The following is a 23,675-nucleotide window of genomic DNA, read 5'->3' as shown; positions in this document are numbered from 1 at the left end:
TCTCTACCTCCCTCTCTGTCTATTACCTCCCTCTCTGTCTTTACCTCTCTATTACCTCCCTCTCTGTCTATTACCTCCCTCTCTGTCTATTACCTCCCTCTCTGTCTATTACCTCCCTCTCTCCCTCCCTCTTACCTCCCTCTCTCCCTCCCTCTTACCTCCCTCTCTCCCTCTTACCTCCCTCATCTATTACCTCCCTCTGTCTATTACCTCCCTCTGTCTATTACCTCTCTCTGTCTATTACCTCCCTCTGTCTATTACCTCTCCCTCTGTCTATTACCTCTCTCTCTCTACTCTCTCTCTCTACCTCTACCTCTCTCTCTCTACCTCTCTCTCTCTACCTCTACCTCTCTCTACCTCTACCTCTCTCTCTCTACCTCTACCTCTCTCTCTCTACCTCTACCTCCCTCTCTCTCTACCTCTACCTCCCTCTCTCTCTACCTCTCTCTCTCTCTCTCTACCTCTCTCTCTCTCTCTCTCTCCCTCTCTCTCTCTCTCTCTCTCTCTCTCTCTCTCTCTCTCTACTCTCTCTCTACTCTCCCATCTCTCTCTCCACCTCTCTCTAACCCCTCTCTCTCTCTACCTCTCCCTATTACCCCTCTCTCTCTCTACACCTCTCCCTATCACCCCTCTCTCTCTCTCTCTACCTACCTCTCTCTCTCTACCTCTACCTCTCTCTCTCTACCTCTACCTCTCTCTCTCTACCTCTACCTCCCTCTCTCTCTACCTCTACCTCTCTCTCTCTACCTCTACCTCCCTCTCTCTCTACCTCTACCTCCCTCTCTCTCTACCTCCCTCTCTCTCTACCTCCCTCTCTCTCTACCTCCCTCTCTCTCTACCTCTACCTCCCTCTCTCTCTACCTCTCTACCTCCCTCTCTCTCTCTACCGCTCTCTCTCTACCGCTCTCCCTATTACCTCTCTCTCCACCTCTCCCTATTACCCCTCTCTCTCTCCACCTCTCCCTATTACCCCTCTCTCTACACCTCTCCCTATCACCCCTCTCTCTCTCTCTCTCTCTCTCTCTCTCTCCCTATCACCCCTCTCTCTCTCTCTCCACCTCTCCCTATCACCCCTCTCTCTCTCTCTACACCTCTCCCTATCACCCCTCTCTCTCTCTCTACACCTCTCCCTATCACCCCTCTCTCTCTCTCTCTACACCTCTCCCTATCACCCCTCTCTCCACCTCTCCCTATTACCCCTCTCTCTACACCTCTCCCTATCACCCCTCTCTCTCTCTCTACACCTCTCCCTATTACCCCTCTCTCTATACCTCTCCCTATTACCTCTCTCTCTCTCTCTCCACCTCTCCCTATCAACCCCTCTCTCTCTCTCCACCTCTCTCTCTCTCTCTCCCTATTACCCATCTCTACACCTCTCCCTATTACCCCTCTCTCTACACCTCTCCCTATTACCTCTCTCACCCCTCTCTCCCTCTCTCTCTCTCACCCCTCTCCCTCTCTCTCTCTCTATTACCCCTCTCTCACCCTCTCTATTACCCCTCTCTCACCCTCTCTATTACCCCTCTCTATTACCCCTCTCTCAGCCTCTCTATTACCCCTCTCTCACCCTCTCTATTACCCCTCTCTCTCTCTCTCTCTATTACCCCTCACTCTCTCTCTCTCTCTCTCTCTCTCCCTATTACCCCCCCCACTCTCTCTCTCTACCTCTCTACCTCTCTCCCTATTACCCCCCTCTCTCTCTCTCTCTCTCTCTCTACCTCTCCCTATTACCCCCTCTCTCTCTCTACCTCTCCCTATTACCCCCTCTCCCTCTCTACCTCTCCCTATTACCCCTCTCTACCTCTCCCTATTACCCCTCTCTCTCGCTCTCTCTCCCCCTATTACCCCTCTCTCTCTCTCTATGTATTACCTCTCTCTATGTATTACCTCTCTCTCTCTCTGACCAACTCACTGACTCGCTGGCTGCCTGAATGGCTGACTGACTCTTACCTCATCAGCGCAACTGGCTCTGGATCCGCCCCTGTCATGTAGATGTCTCACCAAAAGAGACAAAATAAACATTAGCTCTCACAGATTTTCTGGGCTTTGCGGTCACACGCCTGTTTTCACAAGGAAATGGTCAACCAGTGTGTGTGTGTGTGTGTGTGTGTGTGTGTGCATAGGAGTATGTGGTTGGGTGGCTGTGTAGAAACAGTAGAAAGTGCACTGTGTGTCCAACTTTGTTTTGGTCTTACTGCTAAGAAACCACAACAGCCATGTCAAACTTAGCAGAACACAACACCATGTGGAAAATAGCTCCAGCAGTCACTCCCAGTCAGACCCAGTCAGACAACCTGTGTGACCATGACTAACATCATGCAAAGGTTTCCTAGGTAGCGAACTAACCCTGTTTAAGGGAATCAATACTCTACATTCAAAACAGCACCTGAGGATCTCACTTGCTCATTCCCTCCTCCAAATCAGAGCAAGTCAGACTGATTCCATTTCCTGTATGCATCGCTGAGATACTGTGGACATAATAAGCACAGCTTGACAGCGAAGGTAAATCAGATCTCATTCCTGTATTGCATTTGGCCAGACTCTACATTCAGACTCCATTTGCCAGAAGAGCAACTTGCCTGACACACCCATTCGTCCTAACTAATAAATGTTTTTACCAAAGTGTACATACTATACACACACATCCAAAGTCTTACCTGCTAGCTGTTGGGTTGCTATGTGAAGACAGAGCGCAGAAGTCCGTCTGTCTGTCGACCCTCGGCCTCTATCTGGGGACAAGCCTACTCTCAGGGACAGTGGAGACGAGGTCTAGTGGTCGTTGGTTGTGTATGGGGGGGGGGGGGGAAGAGGTCAGATGTCACCCACGGACTGGTTGGCGGCAGGCCCCAGTCCGTGGTGAGGCACAGCCCTGGCTAGGAGTCCATCATGGTGCTGCGACGACGTGCGGAAAGGTCAGCTGGTCACATGGTCCCGTACATCACCGTCCATGGAAAACCACACACGACAACACACACCCGAGGATCTGTTTCTGGAAACTGCCTGGGGGGGGAGAGGCCTCAGAATCACTGAAATACCAATGAATGTCAACCTACAGCCATATTTACAGGAAGTTGTACTGAAGGCTCCTCCTACTTGACGAAGGATACAGTACAAGATCGATACTAACTATGACTGGGAATTGCCAAGGACCTCACGATACAATATTATCACGATACTTAGGTACAGATACGATATGTCGTGTGATTCTCACGATTCTATATGTAGTGTGATTCTCACGATTCTATATGTAGTGTGATTCTCATGATTCTATATGTAGTGTGATTCTCACGATTCTATATGTAGTGTGATTCTCACGATTCTATATGTAGTGTGATTCTCACGATTCTATATGTTATATGTAGTGTGATTCTCACGATTCTATATGTCGTGTAATTCTCACGATTCTATATGTATCGTGATTCGATACTGTGATTTTATTGCGATTTGATGTTCCGAACATATAACTCACTATATGTCTGCTGTTGAGAGACAAGAGAAAATGAGTTTTTGATCAGACAGGGAAATAAAAGTGGTGAAAACATGTTGACTCACTATTAAAAAAGAAGACAGATAGCAAGGTATATGTTTTGGAGCAGGTACAGTCGACCTGCACTAGCTAATGCTTAGTAGCAAAAAAAATGATATATATTTGTTTTTACAAATCGATAGTAAGTATCGATAGAATATCATCCAAAATAATATTGTGATATATAACTGTATTGCGTTTCCCCCCGTCACTAACTTTAGGTCTACTTTGGCCTAAGATCAAAGTAGGTAGCGCGGGTGGTTGCAACATAGGCTCTCTTCATGACTGAAAACGAAACCCTCTGTTTTCTATGCAAATATAAAACCACAGTGATCATTACACCCTGATGAGTGATGGGGGCAGACTGAGCACACCAGAGGTGGTCGAAGCTGAGAGCTCAACAGGGGGCCAACTGCCAACTTCAACAAGCATCAATATCTAATGAGGTAAAAGATGAGGAGGGGTGGAAGTTGTTCTCTGATGTTACTTTATGCATGGAGTCCAGAGATGCTAGGATAGCCTCTGTGTGAAAGGCAGTGCTGACGTGATCTTCAGAGAAAGTGCTTTTGAACATTAGTAGGAATGTGTGACAGTGGGGGCTTAAGAACGCCCTCAAGAGGAGTCCACCAGCCAGTCAGTCCACCAGCCAGCCAGTCCGTCCACCAGTCAGTCAGTCCGTCCACCAGCCAGTCAGTCAGTCCGTCCACCAGCCCGTCAGTCAGTCCGTCCACCAGCCCGTCAGTCAGTCCGTCCACCAGTCAGTCAGTCAGTGTCAGTCCGTCCACCAGTCAGTCAGTCCGTCCACCAGTCAGTCAGTCAGTCAGTCAGTCAGTCAGTCAGTCAGTCAGTCCGTCCACCAGCCAGTCAGTCCACCAGCCAGCCAGTCCGTCCACCAGTCAGTCAGTCCGTCCACCAGCCAGTCAGTCAGTCCGTCCACCAGCCCGTCAGTCAGTCCGTCCACCAGCCCGTCAGTCAGTCCGTCCACCAGTCAGTCAGTCAGTCAGTCAGTCCGTCCGTCCACCAGTCAGTCAGTCAGTCAGTCCGTCCACCAGTCAGTCAGTCAGTCAGTCAGTCCGTCCACCAGTCAGTCAGTCAGTCAGTCAGTCCGTCCACCAGTCAGTCAGTCAGTCAGTCAGTCCGTCCACCAGTCAGTCAGTCAGTCAGTCAGTCCGTCCACCAGTCAGTAAGTCAGTCAGTCCGTACACCAGTCAGTAAGTCAGTCAGTCCGTCCACCAGCCAGTCAGTCAGTCCGTCCACCAGTCAGTCAGTCAGTCCGTCCACCAGTCAGTCAGTCAGTCCACCAGTCAGTCAGTCGTCCGTCCACCAGTCAGTCGGTCAGTCCGTCCCACCAGTCAGTCGGTCAGTCCGTCCACCAGTCAGTCAGTCAGTCCGTCCACCAGTCAGTCAGTCAGTCCGTCCACCAGTCAGTCAGTCAGTCCGTCCACCAGTCAGTCAGTCAGTCCGTCCACCAGTCAGTCAGTCAGTCCGTCCACCAGTCAGTCAGTCAGTCCACCAGTCAGTCAGTCAGTCCGTCCACCAGTCAGTCAGTCCACCAGTCAGTCAGTCAGTCCGTCCACCAGTCAGTCAGTCCACCAGTCAGTCAGTGTCAGTCCAACAGTCAGTCAGTGTCAGTCCAACAGTCAGTCAGTCAGTCCGTCAGTCCGTCAGTGTGTCAGTGCACCAGTCAGTCAGTCAGTCCGTCCACCAGTCAGTCAGTCAGTCAGTCCACCAGTCAGTCAGTCAGTCAGTCCACCAGTCAGTCAGTCAGTCCGTCCACCAGTCAGTCAGTCCACCAGTCAGTCAGTCAGTCCGTCCACCAGTCAGTCAGTCCACCAGTCAGTCAGTGTCAGTCCAACAGTCAGTCAGTCAGTCCGTCAGTCCGTCAGTGTGTCAGTGCACCAGTCAGTCAGTCAGTCCGTCCACCAGTCAGTCAGTCAGTCAGTCCACCAGTCAGTCAGTCAGTCAGTCCGCCAGTCAGTCAGTCAGTCCGCCAGTCAGTCAGTCAGTCAGTCCACCAGTCAGTCAGTCAGTCCGTCCACCAGTCAGTCAGTCCGTCCACCAGTCAGTCAGTCCACCAGTCAGTCAGTGTCAGTCCAACAGTCAGTCAGTCAGTCCGTCAGTCCGTCAGTCCGTCAGTGTGTCAGTGCACCAGTCAGTCAGTCAGTCCGTCCACCAGTCAGTCAGTCAGTCAGTCCACCAGTCAGTCAGTCAGTCAGTCCACCAGTCAGTCAGTCAGTCAGTCCACCAGTCAGTCAGTCAGTCCGTCCACCAGTCAGTCAGTCCACCAGTCAGTCAGTGTCAGTCCAACAGTCAGTCAGTCAGTCCGCCAGTCAGTCAGTCCACCAGTCGGTCAGTGTCAGTGCAACAGTCAGTCAGTCAGTCCGTCAGTCGCACCAGTCAGTCAGTCAGTCAGTCCACCAGTCAGTCAGTCAGTCCGTCCACCAGTCAGTCAGTCCACCAGTCAGTCAGTCAGTCCGTCCACCAGTCAGTCAGTCCACCAGTCAGTCCACCAGTCAGTCAGTCCACCAGTCAGTCAGTCAGTCAGTGCACCAGTCAGTGTGTCAGTCAGTCAGTCAGTCCACCAGTCAGTCCACCAGTCAGTCCACCAGTCAGTCCACCAGTCAGTCAGTCAGTCCACCAGTCAGTCCACCAGTCAGTCAGTCAGTCAGTCAGTCCACCAGTCAGTCAGTCAGTCAGTGTCAGTCCACCAGTCAGTCCGCCAGTCAGTCAGTCAGTCAGTCAGTCAGTCCACCAGTCAGTCAGTCAGTCAGTGTCAGTCCACCAGTCAGTCAGTCAGTCAGTCAGTCCACCAGTCAGTCAGTCAGTCCACCAGTCAGTCAGTCAGTCAGTCAGTCCACCAGTCAGTCAGTCAGTCCACCAGTCAGTCAGTCAGTCCACCAGTCAGTCAGTCCACCAGTCAGTCAGTCAGTCCGTCCACCAGTCAGTCAGTCCACCAGTCAGTCCACCAGTCAGTCAGTCCACCAGTCAGTCAGTCAGTCAGTGCACCAGTCAGTGTGTCAGTCAGTACCAGTCAGTCCACCAGTCAGTCCACCAGTCAGTCCACCAGTCAGTCCACCAGTCAGTCCACCAGTCAGTCCACCAGTCAGTCAGTCAGTCCACCAGTCAGTCAGTCAGTCAGTCAGTCCACCAGTCAGTCAGTCAGTCAGTGTCAGTCCACCAGTCAGTCCGCCAGTCAGTCAGTCAGTCCACCAGTCAGTCAGTCAGTCAGTGTCAGTCCACCAGTCAGTCAGTCAGTCAGTCAGTCAGTCCACCAGTCAGTCAGTCAGTCCACCAGTCAGTCAGTCAGTCAGTCAGTCCACCAGTCAGTCAGTCAGTCAGTCCACCAGTCAGTCAGTCAGTCCACCAGTCAGTCAGTTCACCAGTCAGTAAAGTCAAGTGCTACTGCACAGCTATCCTAATCCTCTCCATCCTAAGTAAGAAATTAAACCTAAAATCCTTTGAGGGGGAAGTTATATTTATTAATATTTTTATTTAACTAGGCAAGTCAGTTAAGAACAAACTCTTATTTACAATGACAGCCTACCTTGAAGTCCTTACCAGGTGAAGATCAACTCCCTTCAACCCACCTTAAGGTGAGGTTAGCCTAACTAAAGCACCAGGGAAATGATCCGTCTGGGCTAAGCTTCCTGTTATTTCAGTTACTCTACAATAACACACCATGTATTAATGATAGAGCTAACCATCACACCGGAGTTCGTATTAGCCGAACCTCCGGGACACACAATCACACAGGAAAGTATGCAAATGATTCTCTTCACGTTGATCCGTCATCTCTTTGAGTCATAGAACAGTGTTATGACAACAGAAGTTACACAGAGGGTTCACACTGCGCTCCATGTTCCAGGTGTTTTTATGAGGACACGTAGAGTGACACGTAGAGTGACACGTAGAGTGACACGTAGAGTGCGTGCTTGGGCGAGAGGCAGGTGATCATCTTGCTCTGAGCGGGCGTCCAGAAAATGGAATATACACACAGCAAGAGACATAAATTAACTGAGGGACGCGACACACACACACACACACACACACACACCTATGCAAGGACACACACTATACACATAGGTGACTATACTATACTGAATTGAATTATAGTTACGCAATTCACTCAGTGGGCAGTGGCAGGCGACGGTATGTGGTGGAAAATGGACATGCCACTCAATCTGTAGAGTGTTCAGAAAACAAAAATGTACCTAAGGAGGACAGTCATCAATACAGACCAGTCCTTGTGCCTAGGCCTAATTTAGATGATGTTGACTCCTTGCACAATGTTTTACAGTTTAAAAATGTGTCATTACCATTACCGGATCTGAATTGTCATTAAAAAAGACGATTTCCTTGTTACCACATTGAGCCAGAATTGCACCGTAGCCGTGATATGAATGTGATCCATTAACAAAACAGACTCCAGAGAAAAATGGAAGTGGACCAGTCAACCCGGTCGAGTCACTGCTGATTCACAGGCCAGCAGTTAGGCCTTTCATTGATGTGGCCATAATGAAATCATCACACCACTGTTAGAAAAACAAGGGCGATTGAATGGCCAATCTTTATTAATCATGACCACTTGAACACAGACAACTGGCATTATTTCTTTGCACAATTGTTCCTCGTGTCCCGAGGTGACGTTTAAAGGCAGTACGAATGGTAGTGACTGAGGGCTGAGTGATGTACAGTAACACGGTAGTGACTGAGGGCTGAGTGATGTACAGTAACACGGTAGTGACTGAGGGCTGAGTGATGTACAGTAACACGGTAGTGACTGAGGGCTGAGTGATGTACAGTAACACGGTAGTGACTGAGGGCTGAGTGATGTACAGTAACACGGTAGTGACTGAGGGCTGAGTGATGTACAGTAACACGGTAGTGACTGAGGGCTGAGTGATGTACAGTAACACGGTAGTGACTGAGGGCTGAGTGATGTACAGTAACACGGTAGTGACTGAGGGCTGAGTGATGTACAGTAACACGGTAGTGACTGAGGGCTGAGTGATGTACAGTAACACGGTAGTGACTGAGGGCTGAGTGATGTACAGTAACACGGTAGTGACTGAGGGCTGAGTGATGTACAGTAACACGGTAGTGACTGAGGGCTGAGTGATGTACAGTAACACGGTAGTGACTGAGGGCTGAGTGATATAACAAGCCATGTTGTAGGTCTTGGTCTTCCATATTGTGAAGGTTGTAGTATATTGTGAAGGTTGTAGTATATTGTGAAGGTTGTAGTATATTGTGAAGGTTGTAGTATATTGTGTAGTATAAAGCACAGGCCTAGTTAGATCCCACTGATTGAAAATTCACAGTTTTCTTTAACTTTCTTTAAAAGGAAGGTTTGCATGCAATTGAGAACGCACTTTCATCCACACCATACTGCATTTCAACAGAAGACACTGTAAATAATATTCCTTCACAGTATAGGACCATCAGTCAAGCTAAGGCATAAGGTGTCCAAAGTCAAAGCAGGACATTTGATACAGTACTACAGGGACCAATGTTTTCTCTATACACTGGAGGGGGTGGATGGTATTATGGTGAAAGGTGAGTGGGTTTGAAATTCAATTCTCTCTTAGGAACAATGAGACAGTGCAGTGAATCCTGTTCTCACACTTATTCACACAGCCGAACCCCCCCACAACCCCCCCCCCCCCCCGTTCGTAACCTATCCTCAGAAAGTGAAAAACGTTTGGTTGCCTCAGGTAGAAACCCGATGTGCTGTAGTGTCTCCTATGACTGAATTAGTTGACTCAGTCACCCTGTTCTTACGAGAAGCAGAATTCTCTAAAATGTGCCATTCCTGATAAAGCTGCCTATTTTGTGATTGTTGGGCCTTTGTACAGTTCATTGCTGTGCCTATTCCCAGTTGAGATAAGCGTGAGGAAATCAGACTTTCATGTGAATCATTAACTGATGTGAAATGGAAGACATCGAGCCTCCTGAGTGGTGCAGTGGTCTAAGGCTGCATCGCAGCGCTAGCTGTGCCACTAGAGATTCTGGATTCCAGTTCAGGCTCTGTCGCAGCCGGCCGCGACCGGGATACCCATGGGGCGGCGCACAATTGGCTCTGCGTCGTCCGGGTTAGGGGAGGGTTTGGCCGGCAGCGATGTCCTTGTCCCATCACGCACTAGCGACTCCTGTGGCGGGCCGGGCGCAACGCACGCTGACACGGTCGCCAGGTGCACAGTGTTTCCTCCGACACATTGGTGCGGCTGGCTTCCAGGTTAAGTGGGCATTGTGTCAAGAAGCAGTGCGGCTTGGTTGGGTTATGTTACGGAGGACGCACGGCTCTCGACCTTCACCTCTCCCGAGTCCATATGAGAGTTGCAGCGATGGGACAAGACTGTAACTACCAATTGGATACCACGAAATTGGGGAGAAAACAGTGTAAAAAAAAAAGAAAAAAAGACATTGAAGACATTGAAACAAGACCAATTGACCTGAGAGTTCTAGTGACACTGTCTCTCCAGAATGGTGGTGTCCAGTAATGGCCCTGGCCTTTGTCCAATCAAACCCTTTGTGAGAGAACAGGATGTGTCTGGGCCCACCAGTGGATTGATCTGTATTGTATTACTGCGATCGAAGCTCTGTGTTGACATAGTCCTCCATTATTCATAATGCGAAGTTGTCTGTGACTGTGGTGGCTGGAGTGCAGTTGCTTTGTGCTGCAGCTGTTTCCCATAGCCGTCTGTAGCGGTAAGATCATCGTTAGAACCATCTAGAACCCTCGTTAGGACCATTTTACAATGTATCTTTAGTAGCCAAGCTATTCCGTCCAAAACCATCATTACTAAAGTCGCACTTAAAAACGCTTGTTATTTACAGACTGCCTCGTACCTTCTACGAGTGGTCTTTTTCCAAACTTTGTTGCTCCCGATTGGCGCAGCGGTCTAAGGCACTGCATCTCAGTGCTTGAGGCATCACTACAGACACCCTGGTTTGATTCCAGGCTGTATCACAACCGGACGTGATTGGGAGTCCCATAGGGCGGCGCACAATTGGCCCAGCATCGTCCGAGTTTGGCCCGGGGTAGGCCGTAATTGTAAATAACAATTTGTTCGTAACTGGACTTACCTAGTTAAATAAAAGGTTCAATAAAAAATACAAAAAAACAGCTAAGTGCGTTGTTATATGCTTTTTTTGACTGTTTCATGATGTGTGACAACATGTTCCCAATCTGTGATTTACTGCATTATTATAGGGTAAGCATCATAAGCCGCCTCAATATTTGCAGCCATAAGGTGATAATATCTCTCTAGGAGCAGATCCGTCGTCAGTATTGTGGAATAATTCTAATGTGAAGGTAAGATTTGAATAGAGAAAGCTGATCTGAGAGCAGCGCTGCTTTTCTTTCGATCCCATCAGTATCGACACATGGTCTACCGACGCACTCAGCAAACGTTCTCTCTACCATTCCACTGTATTACCGTATACCCAAGTTTACATTTAATTCAGTTTGTGTTAATTTGGCTTTTTGCGGGACACAGAAACAAATTTGCAGACGACCACCACAATATGAAAAATCCTCAAAATTCGCTGTAAGACTGCGCACCGCTCTGTCAACAGAGCTGGTGTTTATTATCGTATATATATATTAGGTTACGAAATCCAACTTTTTGGCTATAATGTTAATGATAGGTTAGAGAAAGACCCTACTTAAAGATTCAGAACATGAAAAAATATTTGTCTTGGTAAAATTTATTTCATAACATAACAAAGTGAAATTTCATCACCAAAACACATTTTCACCCACTCTGGGCAGAGTGGGTAAACACCCTACCTACTTTTTTGATTCTTATACTTTCCAAGTGGGAAACTTATCTTTCTACAATGAGTTTCCAAGTCTGACATTTCAGAGTTTCCGAGTTGCCTTGAAAGCGGCAACAATATGGGCTCTGTCAGTGAACTCAAGAGTTACTTCCACTGGCTGGCTGCCTGGCGCTCAAGCCCTAGCATTCATCTACTAAAGTACTTCAGATGGTGGCACTCGGCCAGACTAAATGCAGGACAAGGCCAGACTAAATGCAGGACTAGGCAAGACTAAATGCAGGACTAGGCAAGTGCCTGGCGTAAGTCTGCACTGACAATTTCCAAGCCTCAATGTTTAGATCCTTGTCAGTAAGCATTTCTTCTTTTGCCAAGATAATCTATCCACCTGACAGGTGTGGCATATCAAGAAGCTGATTAAAACAGCATGATCATTACACAGGTGCACCTTGTGCTGGGGACAATAAAAGGCCACTTTAAAATGTGCAGTTGTGTCACACCACACAATGTCACAGATGTCTCAAGTTTTGAAGGAGTGTGCAATTGGCATGCTGACTGCAGGAATGTCCACCAAAGCTGTTGCCAGAGAATTTAATTTCTCTACCACAAGGCGCCTCCAACATCGTTTTAGAGAATTTGGTTAGAGTCAAGAGCGTCCTGACAGGTTGCATCACAGCCTGTACGAGAATTGCTCCGTCCACGACCGCAAGGCCCTCCAGCGGGTGGCAAAGGATGGCCAACTGGTCCCGGTACATCACTGGGACCATCCTCCGACCCATCCATGTACTCGAAACGATGCCTGAAGGAGTCCCGCTACGAGCTGTTCATTCCCTTACTGTCGGGCGGACTGTATCAGACGGAGCATGAGGTCTGATACCAACAGGCTCAAAGACAGTTTCTATTTACAAGCCATCAGAATGCTGAACACTTGAACTGGACTGACCACCTGCACCTTAGCACACATGCACTCACTCATGTATGTATGCACGCGCGCACACGCGCACACACACACACACACACACACACACACACACACATATATACGTTTATTTACTATTGCTAAATACTGCACAATTTAAACACTTGCACCCCAATCCCCCCTTCCCCAAAATGTGTAAATACTGGACTATAAAATTGTGCCTTCCTGTATTATACTTATATATTTTTTAGCATATATTCTACTGAGACGTTTACTTTATGTTCATATTCTTTTCTTTCATTATTTCTTATTGTTGTTGCATTGTCGAGAAGGTATTTCTTTGGACGGTGTATAAGTTAACGTTACCATGTGTATCCTGTACATACAACTTCACTACATACAACTAATAAAACTTGAAACTACCTGTAGATCTCTGCTCCTCTCTCTCTCACGGCATTGCTCCCTGGCGAGGCGTGTTTGGCTGCCTGTTTCTTTGAAACTCTCCAGTTCCTTATGAAAACTTAACATGGATCGCTCATTTTGTTTTTATTCTTCTATTCTCAATTGACCATATTCTAGCCTTGCTTGCGTCGGCTCGAGCAGACGTCATCCACTCAACCCTGCTTTTTTTTTGTACGAGTTTATGCGGTCAACCCACTCTTAAAGGCACATGTCCCTAACTCACGTTTTGAACCTGAACTTGGTAAAGAACCGAGCTAAACATACACTTGCACCATTGAAAATACATTTGACTGCGACTGCACTTCCAAATACAAAACAATGCTGAATGCAATTATTTAATTATTATTTGGTGTCTGACTTTGCTGTAATGCACAGCCAGTGGTTTTTCTTAATGAATATATGAAAGACAGTATCGACTTCATCGCAAGCTGTAATAGGGGTTTCACAGATGTATAATACTGTAAATAAAACGTGTAGAAAGAGCATGTGTTGGTTGTACTGCCCCTTTCCTTTCCTACGGCTCCCATATTTTGAAGAGATGGCTGTCACTGGATTGCTGCATGTACAGTTTCCCTTGTACGTTGTATTGTTCTCTGTCGCCATCAGGTGGTGCTATAATGACAGTGAATTAAACCGCAGGGCCAGGCAATATGAAGATGAAACTTCTAAAGGACTGAAGTGGGCATCTCGTTTTGGAGGACCATAGTGTGTACAGGCTGCTCCTGCCGAGTTAACACCTCTGTGTGTGTGTGTGTGTGTGTGTGTGTGTGTCCGTTCGATGTTAGAGTGGTCTGTGTTTGTGGCCCACATGGGCTAACAGGGTTGTGTGTGTGTGTGTGTGTGTGTGTGTGTGTGTGTGTGTGTGTGTGTGTGTGTGTGTGTGTGTGTGTGTGTGTGTGTGTCCTTTCGATGTTAGAGTGGTCTGTGTTTGTGTCCCACATGGGCTAACAGGGTTGGATTAGTGACGGGTTCATTGTAATGGCTGGAACGGATCCAAACATGTGGTTTCCATATGTTTGATACCGTTCCAATTACTCCATTCCAGCCATTACAATGAGCCCATCCTCATATAGCTCCTCCCAGCAGCCTCTGCTGTAGAGGCCCCCTATTGCACTACTTCCTCCCAAAATTGAATATATATAGAGTTTGAGGAAGAAAAAATGTTTCACTAATGGTCAAAGTTAGGATTGTGGGAGAGGAAGCTGATCCTAGATCTGTATCTAGTCTGAGCTTTAGCCTGGAACACTTAGCATTGATGTGATTATACTGAACAAAAATATAAAAGCAACATGCAACAATTTCATAGATTTTTCTGTTACAGTTCATATGAGCAAATCAGTAAATTTAACTAAACGCATTAGGCCCTAATCTATGGATTTCACATGACTGGGATTACAGATATGCATCTGTTGGTCACAGATACCTTTTTTTTTTTTAAATGGGCCTCAAGTTCTCGTCAGAGTATTTTGGCACATTCAAATTGCCATCGATTAAAATGCAATTGTGTTCTTTGTCCGTGGCTTATGCCTGCCTATACCACAACCCCACCGCCACCATGGGGCATTCTGTTCACAGCTTTGACATCAGCAAACCACTCGCCCACACGACACCATCTGCAGTTGTGAGGCCGGTTCGACGTAACGCCAAATTCTCAAAAACAATTGAGGTGGCTTATGGTAGAATTCTCTGGCCACAACTCTGGTGGACATTCCTGCAGTCAGCATGCCCATTGCACGCTCCCTCAAAACTTGAGACATCTGTAGAATTGTATTGTGTGACAAAACTGCACATTTTAATGGGCTTTTATTTCCCCCAGCACAAGGTGCACCTGTGTAACCTTGATATGCCACACCTGTCAGGCAGATGGATAATCTTGACAAAGGTGAAATGCTCACTAACAGGGCTGTAAACAAATTTGTGCACAAAATTTGAGAGAAATAAGCTTTTTGTGCAAATGGAACATTTCTGGGATCTTTTATTTCAGCTAATGAAACATGGGACCAACACTTTACATGTTGCATTTATACTTTTGTTCAGTGTATTTGCCATTAGATTTGGTCAAACATCTTCCATGATGACACACCATGGTGAAAAGCAACACTACAATTTGTATTTATATATTTTTTTAAATCATACCCCTCTTCCGATTCTTTTTTTTACTACACTTACATTGGTCTCCTGTCCTGTCGTCACCTATATTTACCCATTCCCTTTCAGACCGTAATGTGTTACTGGTACATTCTTGAAATTTTACAAAAGACAAAAACACCCGTGTAATGATTTATTGCAGCAAACACAGGAGACAAGCAATTTTGCGTAGTCCTAAACAAAGACAAAAATCCAACAAGTGGTCTTTTCAAAATATGCTACCTATTGTTTCAGGCTTTTTCTCTATTTTTTTAAGTGGCCACCAAAGGGAAGCTATGTAATCCAATCCTCAGAAATATACATTGTAGGAAATTTCTATCATAAGTCAACAATCAATACACCACTTACACCTTTGTGGGGCATCAGTTTTGCCAATACTTTAGATATAAATTAACATACTGAATAATCTGATTGTAGCATACTTTCAGTTTAGAGTGGTTAAATGTAAAATGCCAAGTCTAACTACTGCAGGAAAATAGCAATTTCACAGTGTGGTAATCCCTGACAATTTGGTTAATGGAATTTTTACTCTGCCAATGTGACATGACAACTCAGGTCTACCTATCGAGCAGACGTCAGTGACTGATGATAAAATTATTTGACTATCAGTACATTTTGTGTCCCATAAACAAAAAGTTTAAGAAATTCTTTACTGTCTGCTGTTCAAGTTAGGAAGTTGTTCTAGACATTCTTTTTTCAAATATTCATGTTATTTCCCATCAGTCATATCAAGCCTGTTTATAACCTATGAGTAATAGTATAGGGTAGACTTCTCTCAAAAACAATGACTTTGGGCTTAACGCTGGAATCCGCAGATGCTACATCCATTTTGGACTTATAAATAAAAAAATGGTATATACACCCATTGAATATTCAAGAATATCAATTATGAATGCCTTATTAATGAGCTTGGTCAAAACACTAACTTTGATATCATGAATCAGGGGTGTCAAACTCATTCCACAGAGGGCAGAGTGTCTGCGGGCTTTTCGTTTCAATTTAGTACTAGACAACCAAGTGATGGGAGTTTACCTAATTAGCGACCGCAATTCATCAATCAACTACAAGTGTGGAGCGAAAACCTGCAGACAAGCGGCCCTCCACGGAATGATTTTGATAGATGTCATGAAGTCAGTCCTTGGATCCATAGCTCTGTCTATGAATTTGAGAGCGGTTGCATTTCTCCAGGCCCATCCCCCAGCATTTTTACTAACACAGAGTAAAAGGACAACAAAGTTACCCGTTGTTGTTGTTGTTGTTGTTTCAACAGCGGATTCTAGCTTTAAAGCTAACAAATGACAGACTCAAACGCATCCAAATTATACTCAAACATCTTAAAAATCAAGAACTGCAATGTCTGCAAAGAAGTATGGATAAAGAAAAAACAATATTCACCACAGAGAAGACTTCATTTCGCCAGGATTTCTCTACATTATTACCATTCACAAAATCCCAAGGCACAGATAGCCTAAACCCCTAAAGAGAACAGAATGTACAGCAACCCAAAAAAAAGGGAGAAATAGGAAAAAAAATATGTAACTTGGTAACACTTTATTCAAAGCCTGCAGGTATAATGCATTGTTGTTATAATGCATTGTAAGACTTGTCATGTCTTCTGATTGGTCTCATAATGAACCAGACTAAATAAGTCAGTTTTTGTCCTTTAAAAAAAAAATCCTACATAAAGAGAAAGCAAATTATAAGCCTTAGAATAAGACATTATAAATGGCTCACACATGCTTATAAAGTAATAAAGCATTATACTGCAGTGCAGGCTTTATGTTAAGTGTAACCGATATTGTCATAGGAACAGAATCATACAGGAAATAAAGACAGCCCACATCAGGTCTCAATCCCTTGTGAAAACATGAAACCCTTTTGACTACATCCTTCAGTCTCAGCTTTAACATTTACCCAATCAATGGATGTTTCAGGATAACACTATCAATTCCTTATGAATTGAGTCAACAAGAGAAGAACAGCACCTGGTAGAAATCAAAATACTAGCCGACTACAGAGTGCCACGGTTATAGGGGTTGCGACAACATGACAGGGAACGGCAAGCACCGCAAAAGATGCAGATGCAGACATTATATACACAACATTATGGGAAACACTGTTCCCGATAATAAAATCACATCCACCCTACAGTGAAATATGGAGGTCACTGCCTCCGATACGGACACGCTGGTAGACAAAAACTACCTTCTTCTTCACATTATGGAAGACACTGCTCCCGATAATGTTTCAGGATGAGAAAGTGTACATCCACCAAGAGACCTGTACTAGAAACCGCCTTGAGTTTTGTGTTAATCTAAAAGGCAATTTGGGCTCCTGGGTGGCGCAGCGGTCTAAGGCACTGCTTCTCAGTGCTAGAGGCGTCACTACAGACCCTGGTTCGATTCCAGGCTGTATCACAACCGGCCGCGATTGGAGTCCCATGGGGCGGCGCACAATTGGCCCAGCGTCGTTAGTGTTTGGCCGGGGTAGGCTGTCATTATGAATAAGAATTTGTTCTTAACTGATTGCCTAGTGAAATAACGGTTCAATTATTATTTTTTTATTTTTTTATGCAACCAACTTCTGTTGTGCTGTTTTTAATGTATTTTGAAATCGGTTTGAGATGTCATTCGGGAATATATTAACGGCTAACTCGCAGAACCTGCATTCGGTTGTGAAGTAGGTGACTGAATGGACTGAAGTATGGGCTAGTCTCTAGTATGGGTTAGTCGGTCTGACAGGTACACTTCCATAGCAGATGCTGCTTTGTCATTTCGACAGTATTACTGTCATAATTATGGAAGACACTGCTCCCGATAATTATACATGTTTAAAAAGTTGTTAAAAAAAACCACACCATTTATAGTGAACCCTGTCACTGATAAATAAACAAGGAAATAAATAGACCTTTTCAGTGCCATGTGGTGAAGACCCTTTCTCCCCCAGGTTTAAAAGTCCTCGCTATTGTATTCATGTCAGCAGGAGGCCATTTTTAGAGCTCACAAGCGTGGTGTAAGGAAGATGTTGCTTGAGGCGTAAAAACAAAGGGCTTTAACCTTTAGGTCTAAGGACAACTGAATATCAGTAACTAAGTTAGATGGTCTCACTTTACGTGGTTCAAATGACCCTTCGCCAAGCCACGCCAACCCATCTATGGCACAAAAAAATAAAATAAATTCAAACTTTATTAAAACGGATAAATATTTGAAATATGCACCAGGAATACTTGCTGTGATTCCTGAAATATAGACCCTGTTGGAGTATTTTTTGAACCCGAAATTATATACATTTGGTTTGCTAGTTCAGCTGGTTAGCTAGCTCTGTCGCTGACCACCAAAGCTTGCTAACGCTAGCTAAATTGTTTTAGCTAGCTAGTTAGGTTTTTAGCGTATACTGCTGTCGACATCAGGATACGGTTTTTGAGGGCACTAGTTATCTCCAAAAGTGGTTATAGCTTTATCTGCATGCCGACAATGAATTCAGAGCCATTCAGTGGCTAGCTAAAAGTACAAAACAATTTTACCAGGTTCCCGTGAAGCAACTGTAATGACAGGCAACCACAACATACCCAAGAGTTTCCTGATTAGCAAGGGCTAGTCTGTCTAATTTCATTGTGTATGCGAAACAGTTTGTGAGATTTCGCCAGTGGTTGAATGGAGAATTGGGCTTCCGGTTGGCAACAGTAACCAAGGCAGGCAGGGCTTAGTGTAGGGTCAACAGGTCGTCATCAATAAAGTGTCAAAAACCATTGGCAACTATATATGTGCCGTTTAAAGGGATTGTTAAATCAATATTATAACTATTTAGGTTTTTAATATCATCACCTCTTGAAGAGCATAGTCAGAACACCACATTTCCGATTATTGCACATTTAGCAGTCACTGCATGCTTTTTCATTGTCAGTAAACATCAATGTATCATGTCATTTATTAAGATACGTGAGGGTAGGTAGCCTAGCCATTTGGCATGTAGCTAGCTAAAACTAATTTAGCTTGCTTCATCAGAGATTAGGCTTTAGGAATGAGCTTCACATTGGTAAATCCTCGTCCTGGTAAAGTTGTAAAATCGGACTGTCATCACCATAATAGATGGCAGGCGCACAATATATCCCCTGAAAATCAGCTTGTTAACCAGCCGTGGTCCATCAATCAATGTCGCCTATTATGTGTCAGCAGCAATCGTGATTAAACACTATGTTGAAAAGGGGATGTTAGCAAAACGTCCCTAGGTAGGCCTACATTGGTTGAAGAAAAAAAAGTACAAATAGGTCTACTTACCACACACACACATACATATATATATATATACACACACACACATATATATATGTTCAGCCAACTGTACAAACTTTCTACCGGTAGCTTGCAATGTAAACATTACATCTGCAAATGCGCCTTCTGCTGCTTGACAGGCAGAGCCCACAAAAGATGGTGAAATTAACCTAAACCACTCATTCTTGTCAGGTTTCGTTAACTTTTTTAGCACTTAAATATCCAATTAAATGGTGGCCAATATTGAGGGATCTCGTGAGGCTGCCCTCAAGTATCTGAAATTAGATCAATTGATGTTTACTGATCATGAAAAGCATGCAAGTTACATGCTGTATAAAAACTGATGATAGACCTAAAAATGTGCTCAATTGTTTGTAAGAATAATCGTAAATGTGTAGTTCTGACTATGCTCTTCAAGGAGGGGGATTATATTACAACCAAATAGTTAACATTTATTTAACAATCCCTTGAAAAAGGGGCACGCAGTTGCCCATGGTTTTAGCAGAGCTGTGGTCTCCTTGCCACCAAGTAGGCAAATCAAATATTGCGACGTTTTATTGATAACGATCTATTCCGTGTTACTTTCTGAGCTGAATGTACATTTAAACCCATTTGGCAACAGATCTCAGACCAGGTCTCGTTCTAAAGTTTTCAGCACCATAATCTCTATAAAAACAGCCCAGGTTTGAATCCAATGTAAAAGTAACAGTGTAGAAATAACAGCCGTCTCGGATTGTAAAAAAAAAAAAAAAAAGTAATTTTGTTCATAGTAGGTAAGAGTACCATAATAACCTTTTTGTTGTAATCGCAAAGTACCTCTTGAGTTTACACACACAATTTAGGTGTTTGTGACCTTGGATATTGGGCCAAAACTGCGTTATTGCCATACTAGTAAGTACTGTGACATTTGTAGGCCATTAGTCATTCATATTTAGCACCAATATATTTCAAATGAGGCGTTAGGAAATGCATTTCAGTTTTTTTTTCTCGCAATAGTGATAATGGCTTTTCACTTATTTCTCAAACAAGCGAAATTTAAGGCAGTTGATTTTAAGTGTTATTTTTTGGGGCCTTGTGCTGAAGGTAAATACAGCATATCGTACTGATGAGTTGCAATGCATATGAAAAAAAGGAGGTTGAGTTATTGATATCGATACAGAACACTTCTATTTAATTTTCCTGAATGGGTGAACCTTACTGATGGTGCCTTGAGCAATGGCTATATTGGGTGTTTTGTTTAATAGGACATGTCGAGACCGGCTTAGATCATGTTATCTATGGACCAGACTTCCCCCGCCAGTGAGTTGGCGCAGCCCTGGATGGTCCAGGTTGCCAAAGCAAACTCAATCCGGAACAGATCAGCGTCGGCGTCTGATTGGTCGTTCTGCAGGGCGTCCAGGTGGTCCGACAGAGCCTTCAGGGTGTGGGAGCCGGAGCCCACCAGGATGTGGCGGAACGGAGTCTCCCTGGGAGACACGTATGGGGACAGGAAGTCCCTCTCCACCTACAGGAGGAATAGGAAAGTAAGGTAAATAAAAACAGAAGTGTTTAAAATGTGTCAGTATCGTCCTACACCCAAGGTTATACGATGAGCCGTGTGTACCCAAGGTTACACAATTTTTTTTAAATGTAATTTATTATTTCAACTTTATTTAACCAGGTAGGCCAGTTGAGAACAAGTTCTCATTTACAACTGCGACCTGGCCAAGATAAAGCAAAGCAGTGCAACAAAGAGTAACACATGGGATAAACAAACGTACTGTCAATAACACAATAGAAAAATCTGTATACAGTGTGTGCAAATGAAGTAAGGAGGTAAGGCAATAAATAGGCCAATAGTGGCGAAGTAATTACAATTTACAAGAGTGATATATGTACAGATGAGGATGTGCAAGTAGAAATACTGGTGTGCAAAAGAGCAGAAAAACAAAAACATATGGGGATGAGGTAGGTAGTTGGATGGGCTATTTACAGATGGGCTGTGTACAGCTGCAGCGATTGGTAAGCTGCTCTGACAACTGACGCTTAAAGTTAGTGAGGGATATAAGTCCAACTTCAGTGATTTTTGCAATTCGTTCCAGTCATTGGCAGCAGAGAACTGTAAGGAAAGGCGGCCAAAGTAGGTGTTGGCTTTGGGGATGACCAGTGAAATATACCTGCTGGAGCGCGTGCTACGGGTGGATGTTGCTATAGAGACCAGTGAGCTGAGATAAGGCGGAGCTTTACCTAGCAAAGACTTAGATGACCTGGTGCCAGTGGGTTTGGCAACAAATATGTAGTGAGGACCAGCCAACGAGAGCATACAGGTCGCAGTGGTGGGTAGATTATGGGGCTTTGGTAACAAAACAGATGGCACTGTGATAGACTACATCCAGTTTGCTGAGTAGTGTTGGAGGCTATTTTGTAAATGACGTCGAAGTCAAGGATCGGTAGGATGGTCAGTTTTACGAGGGTATGTTTGGCAGCATGAGTGAAGGAGACTGTTGCGAAATAGGAAGCCGATTCTAGATTTAACTTGGATTGGAGATGCTTAATGTGTCTGGAAGGAGAGTTTACAGTCTAACCAGACACCTAGGTATTTAGAGTTGTCAGAACCGTCCAGAGTAGTGATGCTAGTCGGGCGGGCAGGTGCGGGCAGCGATCGGTTGAAGAGCACACATTTCATTTTACTAGCATTTAAAAGCAGTTGGAGGCCACGGAAGGAGTGTTGTATGACGTTGAAGCTCATTTGAAGGTTTGTTAACAGTGTCCAAAGAAGGGCCAGATGTATACAGAATGGTGTCTTCTGCGTAGAGGTGGATCAAAGAATCACCAGCAGCAAGAGCAACATCATTGATGTATACAGAGAAGAGTCGGCCTGAGAATTGAACCCTCTGGCACCCCCATAGAGACTGCCAGAGGTCCGGACAACAGGCCCTCTGATTTGGCACACTGAACTCTATCAGAGAAGTAGTTGGTGAACCAGGCGAGGCAGTCATTAGAGAAACCAAGGCTGTTGAGTCTGCCGATAAGAATACGGTGATTGACAGAGTCGAAAGCCTTGGCCAGGTCGATGAAGACAGCTGCACAGTACTGTCTCTTATCGATGGCGGTTATGATATCGTTTAGTACCTTGGGCGTGGCTGAGGTGCACCCGTGACCAGCTCGGAAACCAGATTGCATAGTGGAGAAGGTACGGTGGGATTCGAAATGGTCGGTGATCTGTTTGTTCACTTGGCTTTCAAAGACTTTAGAAAGGCAGGGCGGATATAGGTCTATAACAGTTTGGGTCTAGAGTGTCTCCCCCTTTGAAGAGGGGGATGACCGCGTCCGCTTTCTAATCTTTAGGAATCTCAGACAATACGAAAGAGAGGTTGAACAGACTAGTAATAGGAGTTGCAACAATGGCGAGGGATAATTTTAGGAAGAGAGGGTCCAGATTGTCTAGCCCAGCTGATTTGTAGAGAATCCAGATTTTGCCACTCTTTCAGAACATCAGCTGTCTGGATTTGGGTGAAGGAGAAGCGGGGGGGCTTGGGCCAGTTGCTGTGGGGGTTGGGGTAGCCAGGTGGAAAGCATGGCCAGCCGTAGAGAAATGCTTATTGAAATTAAATTATCGTGGATTTGTCAGTGGTGACAGTGTTTCCTAGTCTCAGTGCAGTGGGCAGCTGGGAGGAGGTACTCTTATTCTCCATGGACTTTACAGTGTCCCAAAACTTTTTGGATGAACCATGTGTGGAGGCACTTATTATTATTTTTTTTTATATCAGGCTGTAAGCCAGTCTCCCTATTGGTGTCATCATTTTTCAAAATTCATACTTTTGGCCTGCAGCCACTGCAGCCCAGCAACACCGAGTTTGCTTTCAAAAGGATCATGTGTACATCAGGGTTGGTCAATTCCATTTCAGTTCCAGTCAATTCAGGAAGTACACAAATTTCAATTGACATTTTCTAGAGTGCTTTTAAAAAAAAATGTGTAATCAGGTTTCCTTCTGAATTGACTGGAATTGAAATGGAGCCCATCCCCATGTACATGACATCTACAGTGCCTTCAGAAAGTATTCACACCCCTTGATTTTTCCCCCACATTTTTGTTGTGTTACAGCAGGGGTCTACAACCTTTTCTAGCATGAGAGCGACTATAAAAAAAAAATTAAAAAATGGAAAACAGACTTTTCTTTTAGCTTTTCTCCTCTGCAACTCTTCCCCAGGTCCTTAGTGTACAAGATACAGTAGTGCACTGGTTCTTTCAATAAACCTGGTGAAATAATTGTTAATAAAGAACTAAGGTGGGCCCTCCCAAAATTTTGTTTTATATTTTCCCAAGTTATGTTTTTATTTTTTCACACTTAAAATTACAATTGTTGAAAAGAGAAACAACTAAATTTGATGTTCTGAGTCCATTTCAATGCTTAAATCACAGAAAACGTTTTTTTTTAAGTAGAAGAAAACAAACTCATTTAGTTGCGCATCTGGCGAGTGAGGAATGTGCAGTCTAATGTGCCAGTCTAGCGATGGTTCTGTACTGCTGCTGCTCATTTCATGGCAAAGTTTGAAAATCACTAATTAGGTACAAATTATACATATCTAT

The 23,675-nt window shown here is 44.8% G+C and overlaps 2 protein-coding genes across 2 annotated transcripts in view; both read right to left on the bottom strand.

Moving 5' to 3' along the window:
- Window positions 1–12,897, bottom strand: part of LOC106596996 (activated CDC42 kinase 1) — an 86,102-nt gene extending 73,205 nt beyond the window's left edge. The window contains exons 1-2 of the mRNA XM_045714465.1: window positions 12,648–12,897; window positions 2,658–3,000 (exon numbers count right to left, since the gene is read on the bottom strand). The gene's annotated coding sequence lies outside the window, so the exon portion shown is untranslated. The remainder of the gene's footprint in view (window positions 1–2,657; window positions 3,001–12,647) is intronic.
- A 2,056-nt stretch (window positions 12,898–14,953) lies between these two features.
- Window positions 14,954–23,675, bottom strand: part of tfr1a (transferrin receptor 1a) — a 31,962-nt gene continuing 23,240 nt past the window's right edge. The window contains exon 18 of the mRNA XM_014188394.2: window positions 14,954–20,609. Coding sequence (XP_014043869.2) covers window positions 20,367–20,609 — 243 coding nt within the window. The 3' untranslated portion in view covers window positions 14,954–20,366. The remainder of the gene's footprint in view (window positions 20,610–23,675) is intronic.

Source organism: Salmo salar, chromosome ssa03 (genome assembly GCF_905237065.1).
Source record: "Salmo salar chromosome ssa03, Ssal_v3.1, whole genome shotgun sequence".
NCBI lineage: Eukaryota > Metazoa > Chordata > Actinopteri > Salmoniformes > Salmonidae > Salmo > Salmo salar.
The sequence above is the reverse complement of the archived record's forward strand: the minus strand, read 5'-3'. Positions and strand labels throughout refer to the sequence as shown.